At 46.3% G+C, this 22,405-nt stretch overlaps 1 protein-coding gene across 4 annotated transcripts in view; it reads right to left on the bottom strand.

Annotated features, from left to right (window-relative positions):
• Positions 1 to 22,118, bottom strand: part of LOC119979672 (tumor necrosis factor receptor superfamily member 14-like) — a 168,944-nt gene extending 146,826 nt beyond the window's left edge. Inside the window, exons 1-6 of one of the 4 annotated variants that reach the window (XM_038822210.1) lie at positions 21,973 to 22,118; positions 14,817 to 14,924; positions 9,874 to 9,896; positions 8,072 to 8,174; positions 4,134 to 4,259; positions 985 to 1,131 (exon numbers count right to left, since the gene is read on the bottom strand). In XM_038822210.1, the coding sequence (XP_038678138.1) occupies positions 985 to 1,131; positions 4,134 to 4,259; positions 8,072 to 8,174; positions 9,874 to 9,882 (385 nt within the window). In that variant the 5' untranslated portion in view covers positions 9,883 to 9,896; positions 14,817 to 14,924; positions 21,973 to 22,118. Of the gene's footprint in view, positions 1 to 984; positions 1,132 to 4,133; positions 4,260 to 8,071; positions 8,722 to 9,873; positions 9,897 to 14,816; positions 14,925 to 21,972 lie in introns of those variants that run through there. The other 3 variants (XM_038822206.1, XM_038822209.1, XM_038822213.1) reach the window with 3 other exon arrangements.
• Positions 22,119 to 22,405: the final 287 nt, after the last annotated feature.

Genomic DNA, 22,405 nt, shown 5'->3' with positions numbered 1-22,405 from the left:
TAAGGTAAATGAATTACTAAACACGTTTATGTAGAATATACCTCTTGTTCTAAAATCTATCTACAATCCTTAAACTCCTTCTGACTTGTCCATTTCCCAAACAACATCCAAATTAACTAAATCTATAAGCTAAAATCGGCTTATAGTTACCACCTAATACTGGGATGATAATCAAGTCTGGGAAACGTCTGGTCTAGCGAACGGCCTTTACAAAGGTTTTCTGCATTGCCATGGCTATCAGACTTGGAGACTATTATATGTAAAACATGGCCTCCAAGCTGTCAGCTGAAAACTGGCTTGTCTAGATCTGAGGCTGCCAGATGTCAAGTGGTCTCCCTTGCGTCTGAGGGTCTTGCCAATTATACCTTTGTTTCACTTTGATTCTGCCTTCTGTGTATTTGATTATCTGCCCCACTCAAATTCCTTGACTCCAGGCATTAGTATATTTTTGCCTTGTTGATCTTCCAATCGTCTTGGAAAGCTGCTTCTATTCACATCTGATTTTTATATAAAATGCCTTCCAATCTTGTTACTGGGAGAGACACATCTCATCCAACCTTTTGAATACTGGCAACTACTGTCTCTAGGCAGATTTCTACCGATTGCTGGGCAGGTCACATTCTATTATATTTTGTTAAATTAATTTTACTGCTGTTGCAAGGCAAATCCATGACATGTGTATTACAAGTTGTTCCAGTTTATCCAATGTATTATCATTACTTCTCCCCAATTCCCCCTCATCCCCACTTCACTCAAGTCTAGTTCTTTGGTCCAGACAGTCCATAAGCCTTTAATCCTCTGTATCTTGTCCTCACTACAGTCAGAGGAGCGGTAGGCTCTGTTGTTGCCTTAGTGTCTGATTGTCCATCCTTTGCTGCTGCTATACTGCTAATTCTGAGGTGTGTAATGGAGGAAAGTCAATCTTAATCTCTCCCACCACAAGACAGGATTTAGTGATGAAATGTAAAGAAATCTAAACCATACCTTTTTCTTTAACTCCTGCACCTAGGGGACATGTTTTGTGTTTTCTGCCCATCCGACAGGATTTGTCTATGCAGTAATATCCTTTTCTTGGTCCACATATTGTATTACGTGTATAGATACATACATGTTTAACTCTAAGTCCTAGCTCTATAAATTAAAAACAGCAACAATGAGATACAAGTGGAATCAATATGAACTGTTTCACTTTATACTTCCTTACAAAGTAGACATTGAAAACTAAATGAAATACAGGTTTTTTTAAAAGATTAGAATCTAGAGGATTGACTGGGTGGAGTATAACAGCTAATCGTCCGATCCCATGAAGAAAAGGTGGCCATTTTTCAGTTTATATTTTTAATGATTTCCTCGGATTCCTGTGTCCTTTTTCACCAATCAGATCGATAGGAAATTACAAAAAGGAACGGGAAAATTTCCATTTGGCTCATCCTTTGCCACATTTAGCTCCTTTTGTTTGTTAGCTCTGCTTCTTACAAAGTTATTGACAACTACATGAAATCCTAATTAGAACATAGAACATAGAACAGTACAGCACAGAACAGGCCCTTTGGCCCTCGATGTTGTGCCGAACAATGATCACCCTACTCAAACCCACGTATCCACCCTATACACGTAACCCAACAACCCCCCCTTAACCTTACATTTTAGGACACTATGGGCAATTTAGCATGGCCAATCCACCTAACCCGCACATCTTTGGACTGTGGGAGGAAACCGGAGCACCCGGAGGAAACCCACGCACACACGGGGAGGACGTGCAGACTCCGCACAGACAGTGAATCGAACCTGGGACCCTGGAGCTGTGAAGCATTTATGCTAACCACCATGCTACCGTGCTGCCCCTAATTACTTCTATAGGAACCTGGGAACCTTCATCCACATCATTTTCACCCTTTTCTTTGTATCATTTAAAAACTCTTACCAAATTCTATCTAATTCCAACTGATCGATAATCCAGAAACCTTTCCATATTTCCACTGTTTTTTATATGAAGATTAATAACAATCAGTCACCAACTGGTGCATTTAACAAGGCTACACCTCTACCAATCAGTGTCTATTTGCCAACCAGCCAGCACGCTCTTCTCATACAGTATAAATTGTTGTTCAGTTATATTTCGTATTCCTGCAAATTGTCCTGATGAGTGCAAGACAAAAAGCTTCAACAAAAATGTCTATTTTTCAGCAATAATCTTAAAATGAAGGCAGCGGTTTTGTATTTCCCCCATCTCAGTTTCTCTGTATCTTATTTATTAAATCCCTTTAATATGTAAAGAGTTTGATTAGTTCAGCACTCAAACATTACGGTCAAGGGAATACAAGATAAATTTATGCAACTTGGGCTCACAATTTAACTATTTTGTATTATAATTCTGGTATATCTGTGCTGCCCCCCCACCAAGGCCAATGTCCAAGATTAACAGCCTGAATCATTAACCCTACCTTCCTCTCTCCATTGAGGATGCTGTCCAAGCCGCCGGGCACTTCCATTATTTGATGTTTCACATTAAATACACAAGCAGTTGCTTTTCATTCCTCTCATTCAATACTGTAATACTTTTTAGAGTACCCAATTCATTTTTCCAATTAAAGGGGCAATTTAGCGTGGCCAATCCACCTAACCTGCACATCTTTGGGTTGTGGGGGCGAAACCCACGCAGAAACGGGGAGAATATGCAAACTCCACACGGACAGTGACCCAGAGCCGGGATTGAACCTGAGATCTCAGCGCCGTGAGGCAGCAATGCTAACCACTGCGCTGCCCTACAATACTGTAATTAAATGCCACAACTGATCGGAATTGTATTGAATTAGCTCATCTCATTCAAAGTAACTGGAAGGATGAACTGGTATCAATGTCCTTGGACAGAACGTTCAGCAATTGCTCCCATTTCTCTACAGCATTTATCTGTGCTCTGACTGAAAGGATGTCCTTGGTTCATTGTCAGTTGGTGTTTCATTCTGAGCGATTTTTGGTGGTGTTTTTGTCAGTGCTGGGTTGCCATTACATTCTGCTGTTTGGGACAGGGTTAACAAGCAGGTCCCAGGTCCACCTCAGCCTGAATAGGAATCAAACCCATATTGTTGACGTTGTTCTGAACCACACACCAGCTATCTAGCCAACCGAGCTAACCAGCTCCATTCCTCTCAGCAGGGAACGTGTCCTCTTCGACCCAGTCAGATATATTGCCGTTCCATACTCAATTCAGCGTTAATTGGCAGCAGGCGGGACTTCTGTCTGCACTTGGCTGACAGGTCTCCAGCCCCTCCAGAAACAGTGCTGCCACGTCTGGAAGAGGTACTGCAGTGCCATGCTTGGAACTAGGTCGCCCGGCTACACTAAGCACCAGGTGTCTTGGGAGGTGGGGAGCTGGAGCTCACCAGTTCCTGAGGGGAGGATGTCCCCAGTTTTAAAGAACTTTCCAATTGAGGCCGTTCCACATTTCCTGTCCAAGAGGGTGAGAACATTTCCAGTTTTGCACTCAAGACATCGGGTGTCCCCCAACTTAAAAACTTAAAAATTGAGGCTGGGGAGGAAAAGGCATAGGGGCATGGTCGGGCTTCCTGTCTGGGCTCGGTCTGCACCACCGTAAATTACATCTTTGTTAGGACAGGTGAAAATCCATCCATGTAATTTAACACTCCCCCCACAAACCCACTGGGGATGGGGAGTATAAATTATGACTAACATAAACAATTGTTTTATTACTGTTTGAGAAAATACTCAAGCTCCAAAACTGATGACAACAGAAGCAAAAAGAACAAGAGTCGGTCATACTACCCTCCGAGCCTGCTCTACAATTCAATAAGATTCATAGCTTATTGTCTCAATTCCACTTAATATTAATAACATATTCTCACAAATAGGCTTCAATGAAGTTACTGTGAAAAGCCCCTAGTCGCCACATTCCGGCGCCTGTTCAGGGAGGCCGGTACGGGAATTGAACCCGCGCTGCTGCCTTGCTCTGCATTGCAAGCCAGCTGTTTAGCCCACTGTGCTAAACCAGCCCCTCTTTCCAGCCTGTTCACCATAATCCTCGACTCCCAAAACTTTGCCTATCTCTGTCTCAAATATATTTTAACAAGTCAGCCTCCACAACACAGTAAAATAAATGTGGTTGTGATATTTACCTTGATCACAAGCTTTACATTTACGACATTTCTCCAAGCCATTTGGGTGTTCCATATATTTTCCATCTGTACATGGTTTGCATTTTGTACCAACATTTCCCTGGCAATGGCTGTATACTATAGTGCCTGCAAAAAAAGTCAGTTATGGAATTATCAGACCGCTTGTAGAAATGATTCTGCTGCAAAAAGCCAAGAATATGTTTTAAATGGAAATGAGAGAAGAACCTTTATTATTTTTAGACAGCAATAACAGAAGTTCAGGTATCACAGGAAGATTGTAGTGTAATCAAGGAGCTTACACATACAAGGACACAAGTTTAGGTGTTTACCCATTAGATAGCACTAAACAATCCAGAAAGGTTAGGGCTGCACTCAATATTAAGTTTTCTTTTACGAATTCCACTTGCTTTGGGTGCTTTTCCACACTTGTTAAAAGTCTCAATAATCTGCAGAGTGGTCTAGCTAGTTTTTCCAAATTAAGAGGCAGTTTAGCGTGGCCAATCCACCTACCCTGCACATCTTTGGATTGTGGGGATGAGACCCACGCAGACACGGGGAGAATGTGCAAACTCCACACGGGCAGTGACCCAGAGTGAGGATCGAACCCGGGTCTGCAGTGCCGTGAGGCAGTAGTGCTAACCACTGCGCCACCGTGCTGCCCCCTGAATTATGTTTTTAACGACTTAATGACTTGCGCACAAACCAGTTTCTTCCAGGACAGCAAGCTGGGATTCCTGACAGCAGTCCCAGCTTCCACTGCTGCGCTCCATAGAGTCTGCAGCTTGTGTCGTGATGAAAAGCAAGATGTCAGCCAAAAGACACAGCATAATTGTTTTTTGTTTTTAAAATAAACAATTTGAGGTATTTTTGGCATCGTAAACAGTTAGTAATGTGCAAATATCAACAAAAATATAGTGCAAAACAGTACCCGCCTATTCTACACCCCTCCCCCTCACGTTTAATTCCCCGCGAAGAAGTCGATGAATGGTTGCCACCTTCGGGCGAACCCTAGAAAAGATCCTCTCAAGGCAAACTTAATTTTTTCCAGACCAAGAAAGCTCGACATGTCCGAGAGCCATACTTCGGGGGCTTTGAGTCCCTCCATGCCAGCAGTATACATCGCCGGGCTACCAGGGAAGCAAATGCCAAGACTTCGGCCTCATTCTCCTCCTGGACCCCCGGTCTACCGAGACCCCCAAAATTGCCACCTCTGGACTCATCACCACCCTTGTTTTCAGTACCTGGGACATGACGTCCGCAAATCCCTCCCAGTTTCTCCCAGGTTTTGGACATGCCCAAAACATTTGGACGTTGTTCGCTGGTCCTCCCGCGCATCTCCAACATTTGTCTTCTACCCCAAAATATTTGCTCATCCGGGCCACCGTCATGTGGGCCCGTTGGATGACCTTGAACTGAATCAGACTGAGCCAGCACACGTTGCAGTTGAATTTACCCTACTCAGGGTTTCCGCCCACACCTCCTCCTCCATCTCCCCGCCGAGTTCCTCCTCCCATTTGAGTTTCAGTTCATGAAAGACTCCTCCTTTTTCATGAGTTCTTGGCAAATATATCAGAGACTTTCCCCTCTCCTACCTCTCCCCTAGAAACTACTCTGTCCTGGATCCCATTTGGTGCGAGGCGTGGGAAGGATGGGACCTGTCTGCATATGAAATCACGCAAGTACCTAAAGTCATTTCTCCTTACCAGTCCGAATTTCTCCTTCAAGGCCTTCATGCTCGAGAAGCTCCCCCCCAAGAACATATCGCCCATTCTCACCCACGCCTGCCGCCATGCTCGGAATCTATCGTCCATGTTCCCGGGGGCGAATCAGTGGTTGTCGCATAATGGAGACCAGACCGATGCTCCCACCTCCCCTACACGTTTCCTCCACTGGCCCCAGATCCACAGGACCGCCACCACGACCGAGCTGATGGAGTACCTGGCCAGTGGGAGTGGTCGGGGAGCCGTGACCAGGGCTGCCAGACTGGTGCCCCTGCACGAAGCCGCCAACACAGCTTAATTGTTGGACACTGTTTATAGATCATTTCTTCATGATGCATTTATATCCATTCCATCTTGGAAAGTGTGCGCTGCAAGCTCTGTGAAATGCCCTGTGTCAAGTTGCTGCTGGGCTGGACTTCTCCATCAACACTGAATGAAGTTTTTCCTGCAGGTTTCCCCGTCTACCAAGCATTTGGGGTGCGTACACCCATCATTAGCCTTTATCTGTAGCCTGGCTTCCATACCGTCGTCATCAGAGTCCTCTGCTGTAGAATTAGTGTGCAACCTAATGGCAGTTGAAGATGTCCTTGCTAACCATGACAACTTGTGTGAGCTCATTAAGGTTTTTCCTTCACTGCATCCAGGTCCTTGGGACTGGATTCCTGGCATTGACGTCTTCTACTTCCTCTTGTCAGTGTCTTCTGGGCTTGTGCCTGGAAGGCACAGAATGTCTATTTGTTCGTTCATCTCTTCCACCAAGATCTCTAGTACAGCTTCTGAAAATCTCGGTTTTCGCTCTCTCCAGTTGCCAGCCATTATTGCTTCTTTCACAACCCAAATCGAGAATAATCTCAGCATGATCAGCAGGCAGAAGGTCCTTCCCCTAAACAGGTATCGTCAAGATACCAATACTATTGGCCCTCCTGCTGGGCTGTGCAGCCATTGAACGGAAAGCATTACAAGGCATAGGCAGCCCAGGTTTGACATTTTGCAAGTATTTCAAATAGTGGGTGTGGCTGAATAGCGTATCACAGTCCTTGTGCCCTTTTTCAGGGATTATCCAATTTAACCCTTTGTATGTTTCAGTAAGGGTTGAAGGTCCTCGGTTTTTATCCAACTCAGATGCCCTGTAGAACACTTGCTGTGTTAGGTGAGATACCCAATTAGGGCAACCCTCTGCTCAAAGGGCTACAAAACGTTTGCGGCAGCTGTCAGCAAGGTGAATGGCTCATTGCAAAACATGGAGCAGTCAATATTAGCAGCAGCATTGTGATATGAAAGCCCAGTGAGCATCCTCTCAAAGTCTAGTCTTATTTATGATTTGAATAAGTAAACCTGAAAATGAATATTTCAAAGTTTATTCTGGTCAAATTAGAACAAGTTTATGTACAAATACTATTGGGTAGGTGTCATTGGAAGTTTTCTTTTTAATTTAGAGTTCACAATTCTTTTTTCCAAATTAATGGGTAATTTAGTATGGCCAATCCACCTACCCTGCACATCTTTGGGTTGTGGGGGCGAAACCCACGCAGACACGGGGAGAACGTGCAAACTCCACACGGACAGTGATCCGGGGCCGGGATCAAACCTGGGACCTCAGCGCTATAAGGCAGACCTGTCATTGGAAAACATATTCAAAAATATAACTGTTAATGCAACCTTTAAATACTGAAAGAATTAGTGATCAGAATACTTCTGAGAAACTGAAATGATTTACACAAAAATTAAACACAGACCTTAATTAAAAGAAGGAGAAACAGGACCCACATATCTCACACAATAATAATAATAATCTTTATTAGTGACAAAATGTTACTGTGAAAAGTCCCTAGTCGCCACACTCCGGCACCTGTTCAGGTACGCTGAAGGAGAATTCAGAATGTCCAATTCACCTAACAAGCACGTATTTCGAGACTTGTAGGAGGAAACCGGAGCGCCCGGAGGAAACCCACACAGAGACAGGGAGAACGTGCAGACTCTGCACAGACAGTGACCCAAGCCAGGAATCGAACCCCGGTCCCTGGTGCTTTGAATCAACAGTGCTAACCATTGTGCTACCGTGCCGCCTGAAGGCAACTGGCATTGATAAAGGAACATTTATTCATGATGCATTTTATGTGAACAAAACCACAACATTAGCACTTTCATAAGTTAAAGAAAATGACCATGTTTGTGTGGTGGTGATGATGATCGTTTAAAATAGGGGCCATCACTGACCTGGTGAACACACTGAGCAGCACCCTCCATTGTGCACGTACTCGAAAGGCCCACAAGGCATCACGACTTGTTGGTTAAGAACCAGTACGAGGATGAAAATAATCTGTAATGAGAGAACTGAATTGACATGCACTTCCATTGATACATTTTACTTTGTGCCCATTTTTGCTTCCAGGATAAACAACCTGTCCGGTTTAAACACTTTTCACGTAATATCATGTCTCAGAGCACATTATAGCAGCTTTATAAAACACAATATGATACCGGGCCACAGAAGGACAAAGGACCAAAAGGGTTAGTCAAAGGGTGGGTTTTAAGGAGCATCCTAAATGAGCACGGGAAGGTAGAGAAACATTGCAGGTTTGGTGAGGGAATTCCAGGGCTTATATCCTTGGCAACTGAAGGCACGGTCACCAATGATGGCGTGTTTAGTCAACTTTGCAATTTCAAACTGGTCTTCCTTCAACGGAGAGGTACAGCCCGAGCTGTGGAACTCTCCACCCGTGTCAAAGCTGATCGTCCATGAGAATTAAACATTTTCATTAGGAACATTCATCCCAGCTGATTTTTAATAACAGGATTTTCCGTTTTACTTAGTTCAAATGTCCATAAATAAATCAGTTTGTTTTCAAATATTACAGCACTGAAATATGACGTGCTTGGAAGAAAAGCATAATTAAAGATATTACAATATTTGTGAGTTTAAAAGGAGGGTACAGATAACAATAACCTTGATAAGTAATGAAAAGCAATCATGCAACTGGAAAAAGATGTCTGAACAAATCAATGCTCTGTATGGAGTTTTTGCACATTTTACTTTGCTCTGAAGGCTCTGTTGTGAGAATTAAAAGACCACCCAAAGCTGTAGACTGGCTGTCCTACCTATAAGAATTTACCCCAAATGGAGAAAATCAAATTCACCAAACGTGGGTCGGAAGAGGACTTCCACAAAACATGGTAGCCATTCACCTGACTGTTCAGAGACATGTTTGTGGCCAACACATAAATAAATAAATAGCCAGTAGCCAGGGAGAAATAGTCAGGACAAGATAGAAAGAAGAAAGCGAGGAAGGATGGGGAGTTTGGGGGGAGGGGGGAGTAAGATGAGGTAGCAAAACCCAGCAAGAAAAGAATGGAGAACAGCAGTGAAGAAGGGGGGAAAGGATAGGGAGGATTGTAGGCTGAGCCAGCCAGATGGCAACAGACTGTAAATAGACAAACCTAAGAAGGAAGTTTTGTGACTGTACAATAAATGAAAACGAACAACAATGTATATAATTTTGAAAATTCCAAAAAAAAGATTTATTTAAAAAAAGCTCAACACCATTCAAGACAAAGCAGCCTGCTTGTTTGGCACCCCACTCAACATTCACTCCATCCACCACCGATACACAGTGGCAGCCGTGTGTAGCTGCAAGATGCACTACAGAAACTCACCAAAGTTCCTTCAACAGAACCTTCCAAAGCCGTGGCTTCTACTATCTATAAGCACAAGGGCAGCAGATGCAAGGGAACACTACCACCTCCAGGCCAGGCCACCATCCTGACTTGGAGCTATATCACCATTCCTTCACCACTGCTGGGTCACAATCCTGGAACTCACTCCCTATCAGCACTGTGGGTGCACCTACACCACATGGACTGCAGCAGTTTAAGAAGGCATCACACCACCACTTCCGAGGGAAATTATCGATGGGGAATAAAAATGCCGGTCGAGTTAGCAATACACACTTACCGTGAAAGAAAATACAATGCTTTATCCATTGGCAATGCAATGGTCTTAGGATATAAAGAACTCTTACCCGTTTCATTATTCGTTTAGTACCTGATAATATAAGAATGATGTAAATCAATTTCTGAAAGGAATCTGCAGCATTTACATACATATTTTCATTTTTTCTGATAATAGCTTTATATTTACACAGAAAAGAAAAATCACATTTTGAATGGTAAGATTTGGAAACACAATCTCTGGATTCTTAATCCAGACACAACATGTGCCTCAGATTTGACATTCTTTTTAAAAATAAATAAATTTTAGAGTGCCCAATTATTTTTTTCCCCAATTAAAGGGGCAATTTAGTGTGGCTAATCCACCTAACCTGCACATCTTTGGGTTGTGGGGGTGAGACCCAGGCAGACACGGGGAAAATGTGCAAACTCCACATGGACAGTGACCCAGAGCTGGGATTGAAGCCGGATCCTCAGCATCGTAGCCAGCAGTGCTAACCACTGCGTCACCGTGCCACCCCCATTCTGACACTTCTTAAATCCCTCTGCACCCAAGACAAATTTTCTTTACTCTGGAAATCAGTTTTTATTCATTTGGTTGCTAATTAAATTGCCATTTTTACTTTCTAGCCTCTATGTTTAGTCTTGAGTGTTTACAAAGAATAAAGAAGAACATCTGAGATCTCTGTGGATATTTCCTGTGACCTGGTTCAGTGCCTTTTTGAACATGTTTCTATATAATCTCCCTCTAAAGGCATGTCCATGCTAAATTGTTTATTTCCAAATTCTTGGCCTATGAAGGGATGAACTCCCCGCCTCCCCAGTCGAGTGTTTGTTGGCATCGCTGGTTGTGGGGTTCTCCGTTTCAGCAGCTGGCCAATGGAATAACTTACTCCCTCCTCACTCTTCCTCCCTCCCTCCCCCACTCACACATGCCTCCTGCTCCATCTCTGCAGCAATACTTGTAGTAATCAGGGTGGGGCCGCAGCATGGCGCCCAAATCGCCATCCACGATCTTGATTTTGGCCGGACACCAGATTTCCACCCAACCGTGATTCACATTGCTGCCGTCATACGGTGAAATATTCAGCCTGGTAGTTTGGTTCATCCTCTGGGGTCAAGCAATATGGAGACAGGCAGGAAAGTGGAGTTAAGGCCACAATCTGGTTGGCCATGATATAATTGAATGGTGGAGGAGTCTCAATAAGCAGAATGACCTATTCCTGCTCCCATTTCCCACGATTCTTATGATCTGACTTTGTTTCAATCATCAGTCTAGTTCACTTGGGTTCACTGCCTTCCTTTTCCACAAGAACAAAAAATTCTGTTCATCTGAATCTGTCTGTACAATCAATATTCTACACACAGGGTGGCATGGCGGTGCAGTGGTTAGCACTGATGCCTCACGTTGCCAAGAACCAGGGTTCGATCCCGGCCCTGGGTCACTGTCTGTGTGGACTTTGCACATTCTCGCCGTGTCTGCGTGGGTCTCAACCCACCACAACGGGAGGTTTTAAACTAGTTCAGCAGGGGATTGGGAACCTGAATTGTAGCTCCAGTACACAAGAAGCTGAGAGTAGTGAGGTCATGAGTAAGGTTTTAAAGTTGCAGGAGTGTACCGGCAGGAAGGAAGGTGGTTTAAAGTGCGTCTACTTCAATGACAGGAGCATCCGGAATAAGGTGGGTGAGCTTGCGGCATGGGTTAGTACCTGGGACTTCGATGTTGTGGCCATTTCGGAGACATGGATAGAGCAGGGCGAGGAATGGTTGTTGCAGGTGCCGGGGTTTAGCTATTTCAATAAGCTCAGGGAACGTGGTAAGAGAGGGGGAGGGGTGGCATTGTTAGTCAAGGACAGTATTACGGTGGCTGAGAGGACATTTGAAGAGGACTCGAATACTGAGGTAGTATGGGCTGAGTTAGGAAACAGGAAAGGAGAGGTCACCCTGTTAGGGCTTTTCTATAGGCCTCCGAAAAGTTCCAGAGATGTAGAGGAAAGGATTGCAAAGTTGATTCTGGATAGGAGCGAAAGTAACAGGGTAGTTGTTATGGGGGACTTTAACTTTCCAAATATTGACTGGAAACACTATAGTTCGAGTACTTTAGATGGGTCTGTTTTTGTCCAATGTGTGCAGGAGTGTTTCCTGACACAGTATGTAGATAGGCCAACGAGAGGCGAGGCCGTATTGGATTTGGTACTGTGTAATGAACCAGGACAGATGTTAGATTTGGAGGTAGGTGAGCACATTGGTGATAGTGACCACAATTCGATTACGTTTACATTAGCGATGGAGAGGGATAGGTATACATCGCAGTGAAAGAGTTATAGCTGAGGGATAGGCAATTGTGATGCGAGGAGGCAAAACTTAGGATGCATCGGCTGGAGAGGAAAACTGCAGGGGATGGGCACAATGGAAATGTGGAGCATGTTCAAGGAACAGCTACTTCGTGTCCTTGATAGGTGTGTACCTGTTAGGAAGGGAGGAAGTGGTCGAGCGAGGGAACCATGGGTTACTAAAGCAGTTGAAACACTTGTCAAGAGGAAGAAGGAGGCTTATATAAAGATGAGACGTGATGGTTCAGTGAGGGCGCTTGAGAGTTACAAGTTAGCTAGGAAGGCTCTAAAGAGAGAGCTAAGAAGAACCAAGCGAGGACATGAGAAGTCTTTGGCAGGTAGGATCAAGGATAACCCTAAAGCTTTCTATAGATATGTCAGGAATAAAAGAATGACTAGGGTAAGAGTAGGGCCAGTCAAGGACAGTAGTGGGAAGTTGTGCGTGGAGTCCGAGGAGATAGGAGAGGTGCTAAATGAGTGTTTTTCATCAGTATTCACGCAGGAAAAAGACAAAGTTGTCGAGGAGAATACTGAGATACAGGCTACTAGGCTAGAAGGGCTTGAGGTTCATAAGGAGGAGGTGTTAGCGATTCTGGAAAGTGTGAAAATAGATAAGTCCCCTGGGCCGGATGGGATCTATCCTAGGATTCTCTGAGAAGCTAGGGAGGAGATTGCTGAGCCTTTGGCTTTGATCTTTAAGTCATCTTTGTCTACAGGAATAGTGCCAGAAGACTGGAGGATAGCAAATGTTGTCCCCTTGTTCAGGAAGGGGAGTAATCATAACCCCGGTAACTATTAGACCAGTGAGCCTTACTTCTGTTGTGGGAAAAGTCTTGGCAAGGTTTAAAAGAGATAGGATGTATAATCACCTGGAAAGGAATAATTTGATTCGAGATAGTCAACACGGTTTTGTGAAGAGTAGGTCGTGCCTCACAAACCTTATAGAGTTCTTTGAGAAGGTGACCAAACAGGTGGATGAGGGGAAAGCAATTAATGTGGTGTATATGGATTTCAGTAAAGCGTTTGATAAAGTTCCCCACGGTAGGCTATTGCAGAAAATACGGAGGCATGGGATTCAGGGTGGTTTAGCAGTTTGGATCAGAAATTGACTAGCTGGAAGAAGACAAAGGGTGGTGGTTGATGGGAAATGATCAGACTGGAGTCCAGTTACTAGTGGTGTACCACAAGGATCTGTTTTGGGGCCACTGCTGTTTGTCATTTTTATAAATGACCTGGAGGAGGGCGTAGAAGGATGGGTGAGTAAATTTGCAGATGACACTAAAGTCGGTGGAATTGTGGAGAGTGCAGAAGGATGTTACAAGATACAGAGGGACATAGATAAGTTGCAGAGCTGGGCTGACAGGTGGCAAATGGAGTTTAATGCAGAAAAGTGTGAGGTGATTCATTTTGGAAGGAATAACAGGAAGACAGAATACTGGGCTAATGGTAAGATTCTTGGTCGTGTGGACGAGCAGAGAGATCTCGGTGTCCATATACATAGATCCCTGAAAGTTGCCACCCAGGTTGAGAGGGTTGTTAAGAAGACGTACGGTGTGTTAGCTTTTATTGGTAGAGGAATTGAGTTTCGGAGCCATGAGGCTGCATTTGGAGTATTGCGTGCAGTTCTGGTCGCCACATTATAGGAAGGATGTGGAAGCATTGGAAAGGGTGCAGAGGAGATTTACAAGGATGTTGCCTGGTATGGAGGGAAGATCTTACGAGGAAACGCTGAAGGACTTGAGGCTGTTTTCGTTAGAGAGAAGAAGGTTAAGAGGTGACTTAATTGAGGCATACAAGATGATCAGAGGATTAGATAGGGTGGACATTGAGAGCCTTTTCCCTCGGATGGTGATGTCCAGCACGAGAGGACATAGCTTTAAATTGAGGGGACATAGATATCGGACAGATGTCAGAGGTAGGTTCTTTACTCAGAGAGTAGTAAGGGCATGGAACGCCCCGTCTGCAACAGTAGTGGACTTGTCAACACTAAACGCATTCAAATGGTCATTGGATAGGCATATGGACGATAAGGGAATAGTGGAGAGGGACTTTAGAGGGGTTGCACAGGACGGCGCAACATCAAGGGCCGAAGGGCCTGTACTGCGCTATAATGTTCTATGTTCTAACCCAAAGATGTGTAGGGTAGGTGGATTGGCCACACCAAATTGCCCCTTAATTGGGGAAAAAAATAATCCTACACAATGACCATTCACATTCCTCCTAATGTTGTTGTTTTCTTGAGCTGCATTTGTTCAGTTTGATGATCTTTGGAATTAATTTCTCCACCTCCGAAACTATGAATGTCTTTTGTGGCGCAGCGATTAGAATTGAATGCAGTATTGCAAATGGAATCTGACCAGTCCATTTCAAAGCTTAAGATCTGGAAATTTAAACTTGGGATTCTTCCCAGCCCCAGCCACGACTGAAGGTTGGGCTGCCCTCCAATCATCTGCTGAATTGGTCAAAGTTACATAATGCAAATTGTTGCTTAATGATCTCACAGGAGTAACAATGGTGAGTGCACCTCTTCATGTTTCTCAACGGCATCATTCCCCTCAGCCCTTCTACCATTCTCAACTATCACCTCCTCTCCATCACATCCTTTAAATATCACTGAGACAGACGAAAACAGCTCTTTTTGCGCATGTTTGTGCCTATGTATGCAAAATAAATATACTCACACGTCCACAAGGAGACCTTTTCTCTAAGCGTTAAGTAGCAATACTTTACAAAATATAATAATTTGATGTAGACGCTTGTCCAGCTCTTCAATTAAAGAAATCCAGCTTCTGAAATAAAGGAAAAAAAGACATCAGACCATAATCATGATTATATGAACTTACAAAAAACAGGAAAAGACCAACTGGTCCAATTAAACTGTCCCAAACTGTTCTGGTGCCTCTGTATCAGGTCAAGAATCTTTCTACCTTGTAGATGCCATGTGGATTCCCAGGAGATGAGAAACCAAATAAAAACCATGTCATGCATTGTAACCAATGCCCTTCTGTACAGTATGTCACGTGATGATGTGGTAACATCAGAGGTGCTTGGAACATTCCGCAATCTTCCATCTTAGGTGCTGCTTGCTCAATTTATGTGAATAAAGATCTAATAACTGGTTGAGTAAGCCACAGTGTGGCAACCTGGTGATTCTTTGTCTTCACTGTGAAGTAAAACCCCTTGAACCGTAACAGAATTAAAGACAAAGTTGGCGACGAGGATATTTTGCCAGAAATAGTCAGAACTACTAACTCAGACCTGGATCTTGAATGAGAGAGAGAGAGAGAGAGAGGGTGAGAGGGAGAGCGGGGGAGAGAGAGAGAGAGCGGGAGAGCGAGAGGGTGAGAGAGAGAGCGGGGGAGAGAGAGAGAGAGAGAGAGAGAGGGTGAGAGAGAGGGTGAGAGAGAGGGAGAGAGAGAGCGAGAGAGAGAGCGAGAGAGAGAGAGAGAGCGAGTGAGAGAGAGCGGGAAACAAATTCAAGAACAGGTAACTGTAATGGTGGGAAAAGGTGACGCTATGGACCAGGGGTGGGCAAACTAAGGCCCGCGGGCCGCATGCGGCCCGCCAAAGGTCTTTATGCGGCCCACCAAGATCAAGTCATTTTTTAAATTTTAATGTTAATGGATTACTGGTATAGGGTGGATACGTTGACTTGAGTAGGGTGATCATTGCTCGGCACAACATGTGTTTCATGTGAAGTTTCTACTTTAAAATATTAATTAATAAAAATTAATTGCTTTTTTTTCTTTAAAAACCTTTTATTTTGGCTATTTTAAATATTAATTATTTTACTTAATATACTATGTGGCCCTTTAAAATTGTGAATTTCTGAATGTGGCCCTTGCACGGAAAAGTTTGCCCACCCCTGCTATAGACACATTCAATGGGAATGCAGAATGATTTTTCTGGTGGCACCGCCCTAGTCATTAACGTGGGTGCTGTCAGAGATGGGGGCGGAGGGTTATCTCAGTGATTTCTGGGAATATTTTGGAGGAAAATAGAGTGTCAGTGGAGGGGGTTACAGCCAAGTGGGAGGAGCTGGGAATGGCGCTGGAGGAGGGGTTATGGTGCGAGGCGTTGCGGATGGTGAATGCCTCAACCTCGTGTGCAAGACTAGGGTTGATACAGTTTAAGGTGTTACACAGAGCGCTCCTGACGAAGTTGAGGATGAACTGGAGGACATTTGTGAACGGTGTGGGAGGGTCCGGCCAGACATGTACATATGTTCTGGTCCTGCCTGAAGTTGGAGAGATTTTGGAGGTTGTTTTTCAGCACCATATCGGCAATCCTGCACATAGACAGGAGCCCAGGCACCTGGGGGCCTTTGGGGTATCGGACTTGCCGGAGTTGCAGATGGCGAAGGGGCAGATGTTCTAGCCTTCACCTCACTGATTGCTCACAGGCGGGTCCTGTTGGGGTGGAGGTCAGATTCTCTGCCCTGTGCCTCAGTACTATACTATATATAGTATTCATATACATAGATACATAGAAGATAGGAGCAGGAGGAGGCCGTTTGGCCCTTCGAGCCTGCTCCGCCATTCATCATGATCAAGATCAAGGCCGCCTTGACCTTGTTGTTACTCGCTCTCCTCTTGGCCAGCTCTGCACCCAGGTCCTGGTATACTCTGATTTCACTGCCCTCCCAGGTGCAGCACCTCGTCTGCCTGGCCCACCTCATAACTCGCTCCTTGGCCAGGAACCGGCGCAACTGCACCACCATCGTCCTCGGCAGCACGTTCCCCTGGGGCTTCCTCATTCGCGCCCTATGCTTTCGATCCACCTCCAAAGACCGTGCAAACACACCCTCTCCGAGCAGCGTCTCCATAAACATCTCCACATACACGCTAGCATCGGTTCTTTCACACCCCTGCGGCAGGCCCACGATCCTTGTGTTCTGCCTGCGTGAACGGTTCTCCACATCTTGAACCTTCTCCTGGAGCTGCCTCGGCTGGTCCCGCATCAGCCCATCTCCGCTGCCATCAAGGCAAACTGCTCCTCGTGTTCCCCCACCACCTCCTCCATCTTCTAGATCGCCAGACCCTGGGCCGCCAGCCTAGTTTCCACGTGGTCGACCACCGCCTTGATCGAATCCACCACCCTGGCCAGGTCCTCCAGATTCTCCTTCCGTTGCTGGGTGAACTTCTCGTTCAAGAAGCTCACCAGCTGGTCCGTCGACCACTGAGCCGGCAGGGCCGCCCCCTGCCCCTCCGCCATCTCCACGTGCGTTGCAGGCGCTGCACCAGCTCCAACCGACTGATGCCCACTTTTCCGACTGCTTCTGGCCCTCAGCTCCATATACCAGAGGGTCAATCTCTTCCACTCACTCTCCTGCACTTTTTTTCCACCTCACATCCACCTGTTAAGCGGGGAAAAACCGCCACGAACAGAAACCACCAAATGTGCGATCACTACACTCGCATGGCCGCCACCAGAGGTTCACTGCAGTTAGATTCATGTCAAACAAAGGCGTTTGCATGTATGGGGGTTGGGTTTCATTTCAAACTTGTATTGTGCTTAGAGAGTGTACGGTGTAAAAATTAAACAAGTATGAAGAAATGACTGAGCTGTTGCTTAGTAACCAGGGGCCACCTTTAAATTAGAAAACCTTTTCAGTTTAGATTTTAACTGAACCCACGGCAATAGAAGCTGAGTAGAGAGAGAGGAAACAGCTCTGCCAGAGGCAGAATCAGGAGTATGGAGCAATGAGAAGAAAGCAAGTCCCAGAAACTAAAAAAAAGATTGTTCTAGAAACAATATAGAATGAAAAGAGAGGTCCCAGAAATGTTGTATTTAAAAGGAACTGGAATTTGAACAAGATACTGTTCACTGGAATTCAAGTAAAAGGCATAAATAATTCTCTGAATTAAAGAGGCAACTGCAAGAACCAGATTTAAAGTGAGAAACCAGAGATCAAAGATAAATCAAAAGTTTGGTGTGATCTTAATCCAGCCCGTGAAGCAGTCACGTTCCATTTATGTGGCTGGGTACCTGAGAGATTGCGTGGAAACTTGAATGCACATAGCAATTCAAGGCAGGGGAATACTGAAAGGAGAGTTGGAAATCTTGGAAGTGGATCCTTCCTTTCATTTATTCTTTCTAGTCCAGCATTTGTTGCCCACCCCAAATTGCCCTTGAACTGAATGGCTTGCTTGACCATTCAAGAGGGGCAGTTAAGAATCAATTTGGAGTCACATGCAGGCCAGAGCAGGTAAGCATAGGATGGAAGAATTCCTTTCCTAAAGGACATTGGTAAACTATCCTATGGGATAGGGTGTTTATTATAATCAATGATAGTTTCAGGCCCACCATTACCGAGACTAGCTTAATATTTCAGATTTATTAATTGAATTTAAATTCCACTAGTTGCCGTGGTGGGATTTGAACCTCTGTCCCCAGAGCATTAGCTTAGGCCTCTGGATTACAAGTCCAGTGACATTACCACACCATCTGCCACCATCTCCCCTACACTGATTAACACTAATCTCCAGATCACCATTGAAAACAACCCCGGAGTATATGAATCTTCAAACGAAAACAGTGCAGCAACTTGGACAGCATCTTGTGGAGGGAGAAACAGAGTTAATGCTGACAATAATATGAATCCTTCAGAACCCAATTTATGCTTTTACTTCAGATTTCCAGCATTGGCAGCATTTTGCTTTTATTGAATAATCTTCCAATAATGGGCTAATTAAGAATGCTTCTACATTCCAGTTGGGAGAGACAAGGCACCAGATACATCGGTATGTCAGAAATCAGAAACAGGAGTGTGGGAATGGTGAAAACTCCAGGAATCTGTCCAGAGTTTGTGACCAGAGTAGACCATAAAATGTACGAGCAGAAATAGGCCATTCGCCAAGTTTTTGCCCACTCACTTAATCTGTCCATATCCCTCTGTAGAATCGGGTGTCATCTTCATCACTTGCCTTCTCACCTATTTTTGTGTCATCCAAGTCATTAATAGATATTGTAAATAATTGTGGCTCCAGCACTTATTCCTGTGGCACTCCACCAGTAACAGGTTGGCATCCTGAAAATGCCTCTATGCATTCTATTAGTTAGCCAATCATCCATCCATACTAATATACTACCCTTAACACCATGAATTTTTATCTAAAGTAGCCTTTTGCACGATACCTTACTGAATGCTTTTTGGAAATTTAGATTTAGGCAGGAATGTAGGAGGGTTGATCAGCAAGTTCATGGATGACACAAAATTTGGTGGATGGTGAATAGCGAGGAGGATAACCTTAGATTACAGGAGGGTATAGACAGACTGGTAAGATGGGCTAACCAGTGGAATGCAATCTGGATAAGTGTGAGGTGATGCACTTGGGCAGCACAAAGAAGGCAATGGAATATGATAAACAGCACCATCCTGGGAAGCACAAGGATCAGAGGGACCTTGGTGGGCATGTACACCGGCCTCCAAATTATAGGGGGGATGTGATCGCCCTGGAAAGGGTGCAGAGGAGATTTACCAGGATGTTGACTGGGCTGGAGAGTTTTAGTTATGAAGAGTGATTGGATAGACTGAGGTTGTTTTCCTTGGAACAAAAGAGGCTGGGGGGGTGACGGGGGACACGAGTGAGCTATAATATTATGAGGGGCATTGATAGAGTGGACAGGAAGAAACTTTCCCCCTTGGTGGAGGGACAAATGACCAGAGGGCATAAATTTAAGGTAAGGGGCAAGAGGGTTTTTGAGGAAAAACATTTTCACCCAGAGGGTGGTGGGAGTCTGGAACTCGCTGCCTGAAAGGGTGGTGGAGGCAGAGACCCTCATAACATTTAAGAGGTATTTGTATTGGCAGCACGGTGGCGCAGTGGGTTAGCCCTGTGCCTCACGGCGCTGAGGTCCCAGGTTTGATCCTGGCCCCGGGTCACTGTCCACGTGGAGTTTCATAGATTTCATAGAATTTACAGTGCAGGAGGCCATTTGACACATTGAGTCTGCACCGGCTCTTGGAAAGTGCACCCTACCCAAGGTCAACACCTCCACCCTATCCCCATAACCCAGTAACCCCACCCAACACTAAGGACAATTTTGGACACTAAGGGCAATTTATCATGGCCAATCCACCTAACCTGCACATCTTTGTGACTGTGGGAGGAAACCGGAGGAAACCCACGCACACACGGGGAGGATGTGCAGACTCCGCACAGACAGTGACCCAAGCCGGAATCGAACCTGGGACCCTGGAGCTGTGAAGCGATTGTGCTATCCACAATGCTACCATGCTGCCCACTTTCCCGTGTTTGCGTGGGTTTCGCCCCCACAACCCAAAGATGTGCAGGGTAGGTGGATTGGCCAAACTAAATTGCCCCTTAATTGGAAAAATAAATTGGGTACTCTAAATTTTTTTAAAAAATAAGTATTTGGATGTGCAGTTGCGATGCCAAGGCAGACAGGCTGACCAAGTGCTGGGAATGGGATTAGAATAGTTAGGTGGTTGTTTTTGACCAACTCCGATGCGATGGGCCAAAGGGTCTTTTGTGTGGTGTTGACCTCTATCAATATGACATTGACTCAAACCATGACTCCGATGCGATGGGCCAAAGGGTCTTTTGTGTGGTGTTGACCTCTATCAATATGACATTGACTCAAACCACGACTCCGATGCGATGGGCCAAAGGGTCTATTCTGTGCTGTTGACCTCTATCAATATGACATTGACTCAAACCATGACTCCGATGCGATGGGCCAAAGGGTCTTTCCCATGCTGGTGACCTCTATCACTATGACATTGACTCAAACCATGACTCCGATGCGATGGGCCAAAGGGTCTTTCCCATGCTGTTGACCTCTATCAATATGACATTGACTCAAACCAGAGCAACACAATTGAGTCTTACCCTTTACTGCTATTTTCATTCCACTAGTGACTTGACACTACAGCATGAGATGCAATCTTAAATTAAAAACTTGTTTTGAGTGAGGTTAATACAAGTGTCCAACTTTTATAATCTTTGGACTTTATATAACTTTGGGTGTGATTAATGATGAGATTAACTCCATGCGCATTGCTGCCACGGCAGCCAATAGAACAGCGCATGCGCCATTTTCAAATCAGCGCGAGACTAACCGCCACCCCGCGCGCTGCCAGCAGGGGGCGGGAGGGCCGATTGACAACCGACAGAATTAACCCGAGTGCAGCCCGTCCCCCCGGGAGTCGGGATAACGGCCATTCCTCCTGTTCCCGTGTCCCGCTCCCCACACCATCACCCCACCGCCCTCTCCCGGGGGTCACCCCCCTCACAGCGGGCCTTCACCCTCACCCCGGGCCCCCGCCTCCCCCGCCACCCCCCTACCCCCGGCCTCCCCCGGGCCCCCGGCCTCCCCCGCCACCCCCCCACCCCCCCACCCCCGGCCTCCCTCGCCACCCCCCCACCCCGGCCTCCCTCGCCCCCCCCCCCTCGCTCGCCCCTCGCCCGCCCGCCCCCCCCTCACCCCCCCCCCCCGGCTCCCCTCACCCCCCCCCCCGGCTCCCCTCACCCCCCCCCCCGGCTCCCCTCACCCCCCCCCCCCCCCGTCCCCTCACCCCCCCCCCCCCCCGGCTCCCCTCACCCCCCCCCCCCCGCCTCCCTCACCCCCCCCCCCCCCGCTCCCCTCACCCCCCCCCCCCCCCCCCCCCGGGCTCCCCTCACCCCCCCCCCGGGCTCCCCTCACCTCCCCCGGGCCTCCCCCGCCACCCCCGGCCTCCCTCGCCCCCCTCGCTCGCCCCCCGGGCCCCCCTCACCCCCCCCCCCCCGCCCCTGGGCCCCCCTCACCCACCCCCACCACACCCCCCTCACACCCCCCTCACCCCGGGCCTTGGTCTCCATCACAGTCACTCACCAAAGATTCGCCACCCGTGAGCGGGGACAAACCCGGACACCATTCGCAGACAAGAGGAGATATAAACCGGACAGCAGAGAGCGGAGCGTCGAATGGAGAAAATTTTGTATTTTATTTCAGTTTCGCTTCTCCGCCCACCACAACAACATTGTGAAACCACACAGGAAAAACCAACAGCAAATTCTCCGCCCATGGTTATGGCTGATCCAATCCCGCCTCGGCAGCTATCAGCCCTCAGCCAATCTGACTGGCTGATTCGTCCCAGGCGACAGCAAACTGATGCTGCAGACTGTTCCTGACAGGACTGAACTTGCTCCCTCCCTGGCCAAGCTGTTCCAGTACAGCACCAACACTGGAATCGACCTGGCAATGTGAACAAGCTGTTCCAGTACAGCACAAACACTGGCGTCGACCCGGCAATGTGAACAAGCTG

The sequence above is a fragment of the Scyliorhinus canicula genome, chromosome 16 (genome assembly GCF_902713615.1).
Source record: "Scyliorhinus canicula chromosome 16, sScyCan1.1, whole genome shotgun sequence".
Lineage (NCBI taxonomy): Eukaryota > Metazoa > Chordata > Chondrichthyes > Carcharhiniformes > Scyliorhinidae > Scyliorhinus > Scyliorhinus canicula.
Note: the sequence above shows the minus strand (reverse complement) of the source record. Positions and strands in the feature narration are given on the sequence as shown.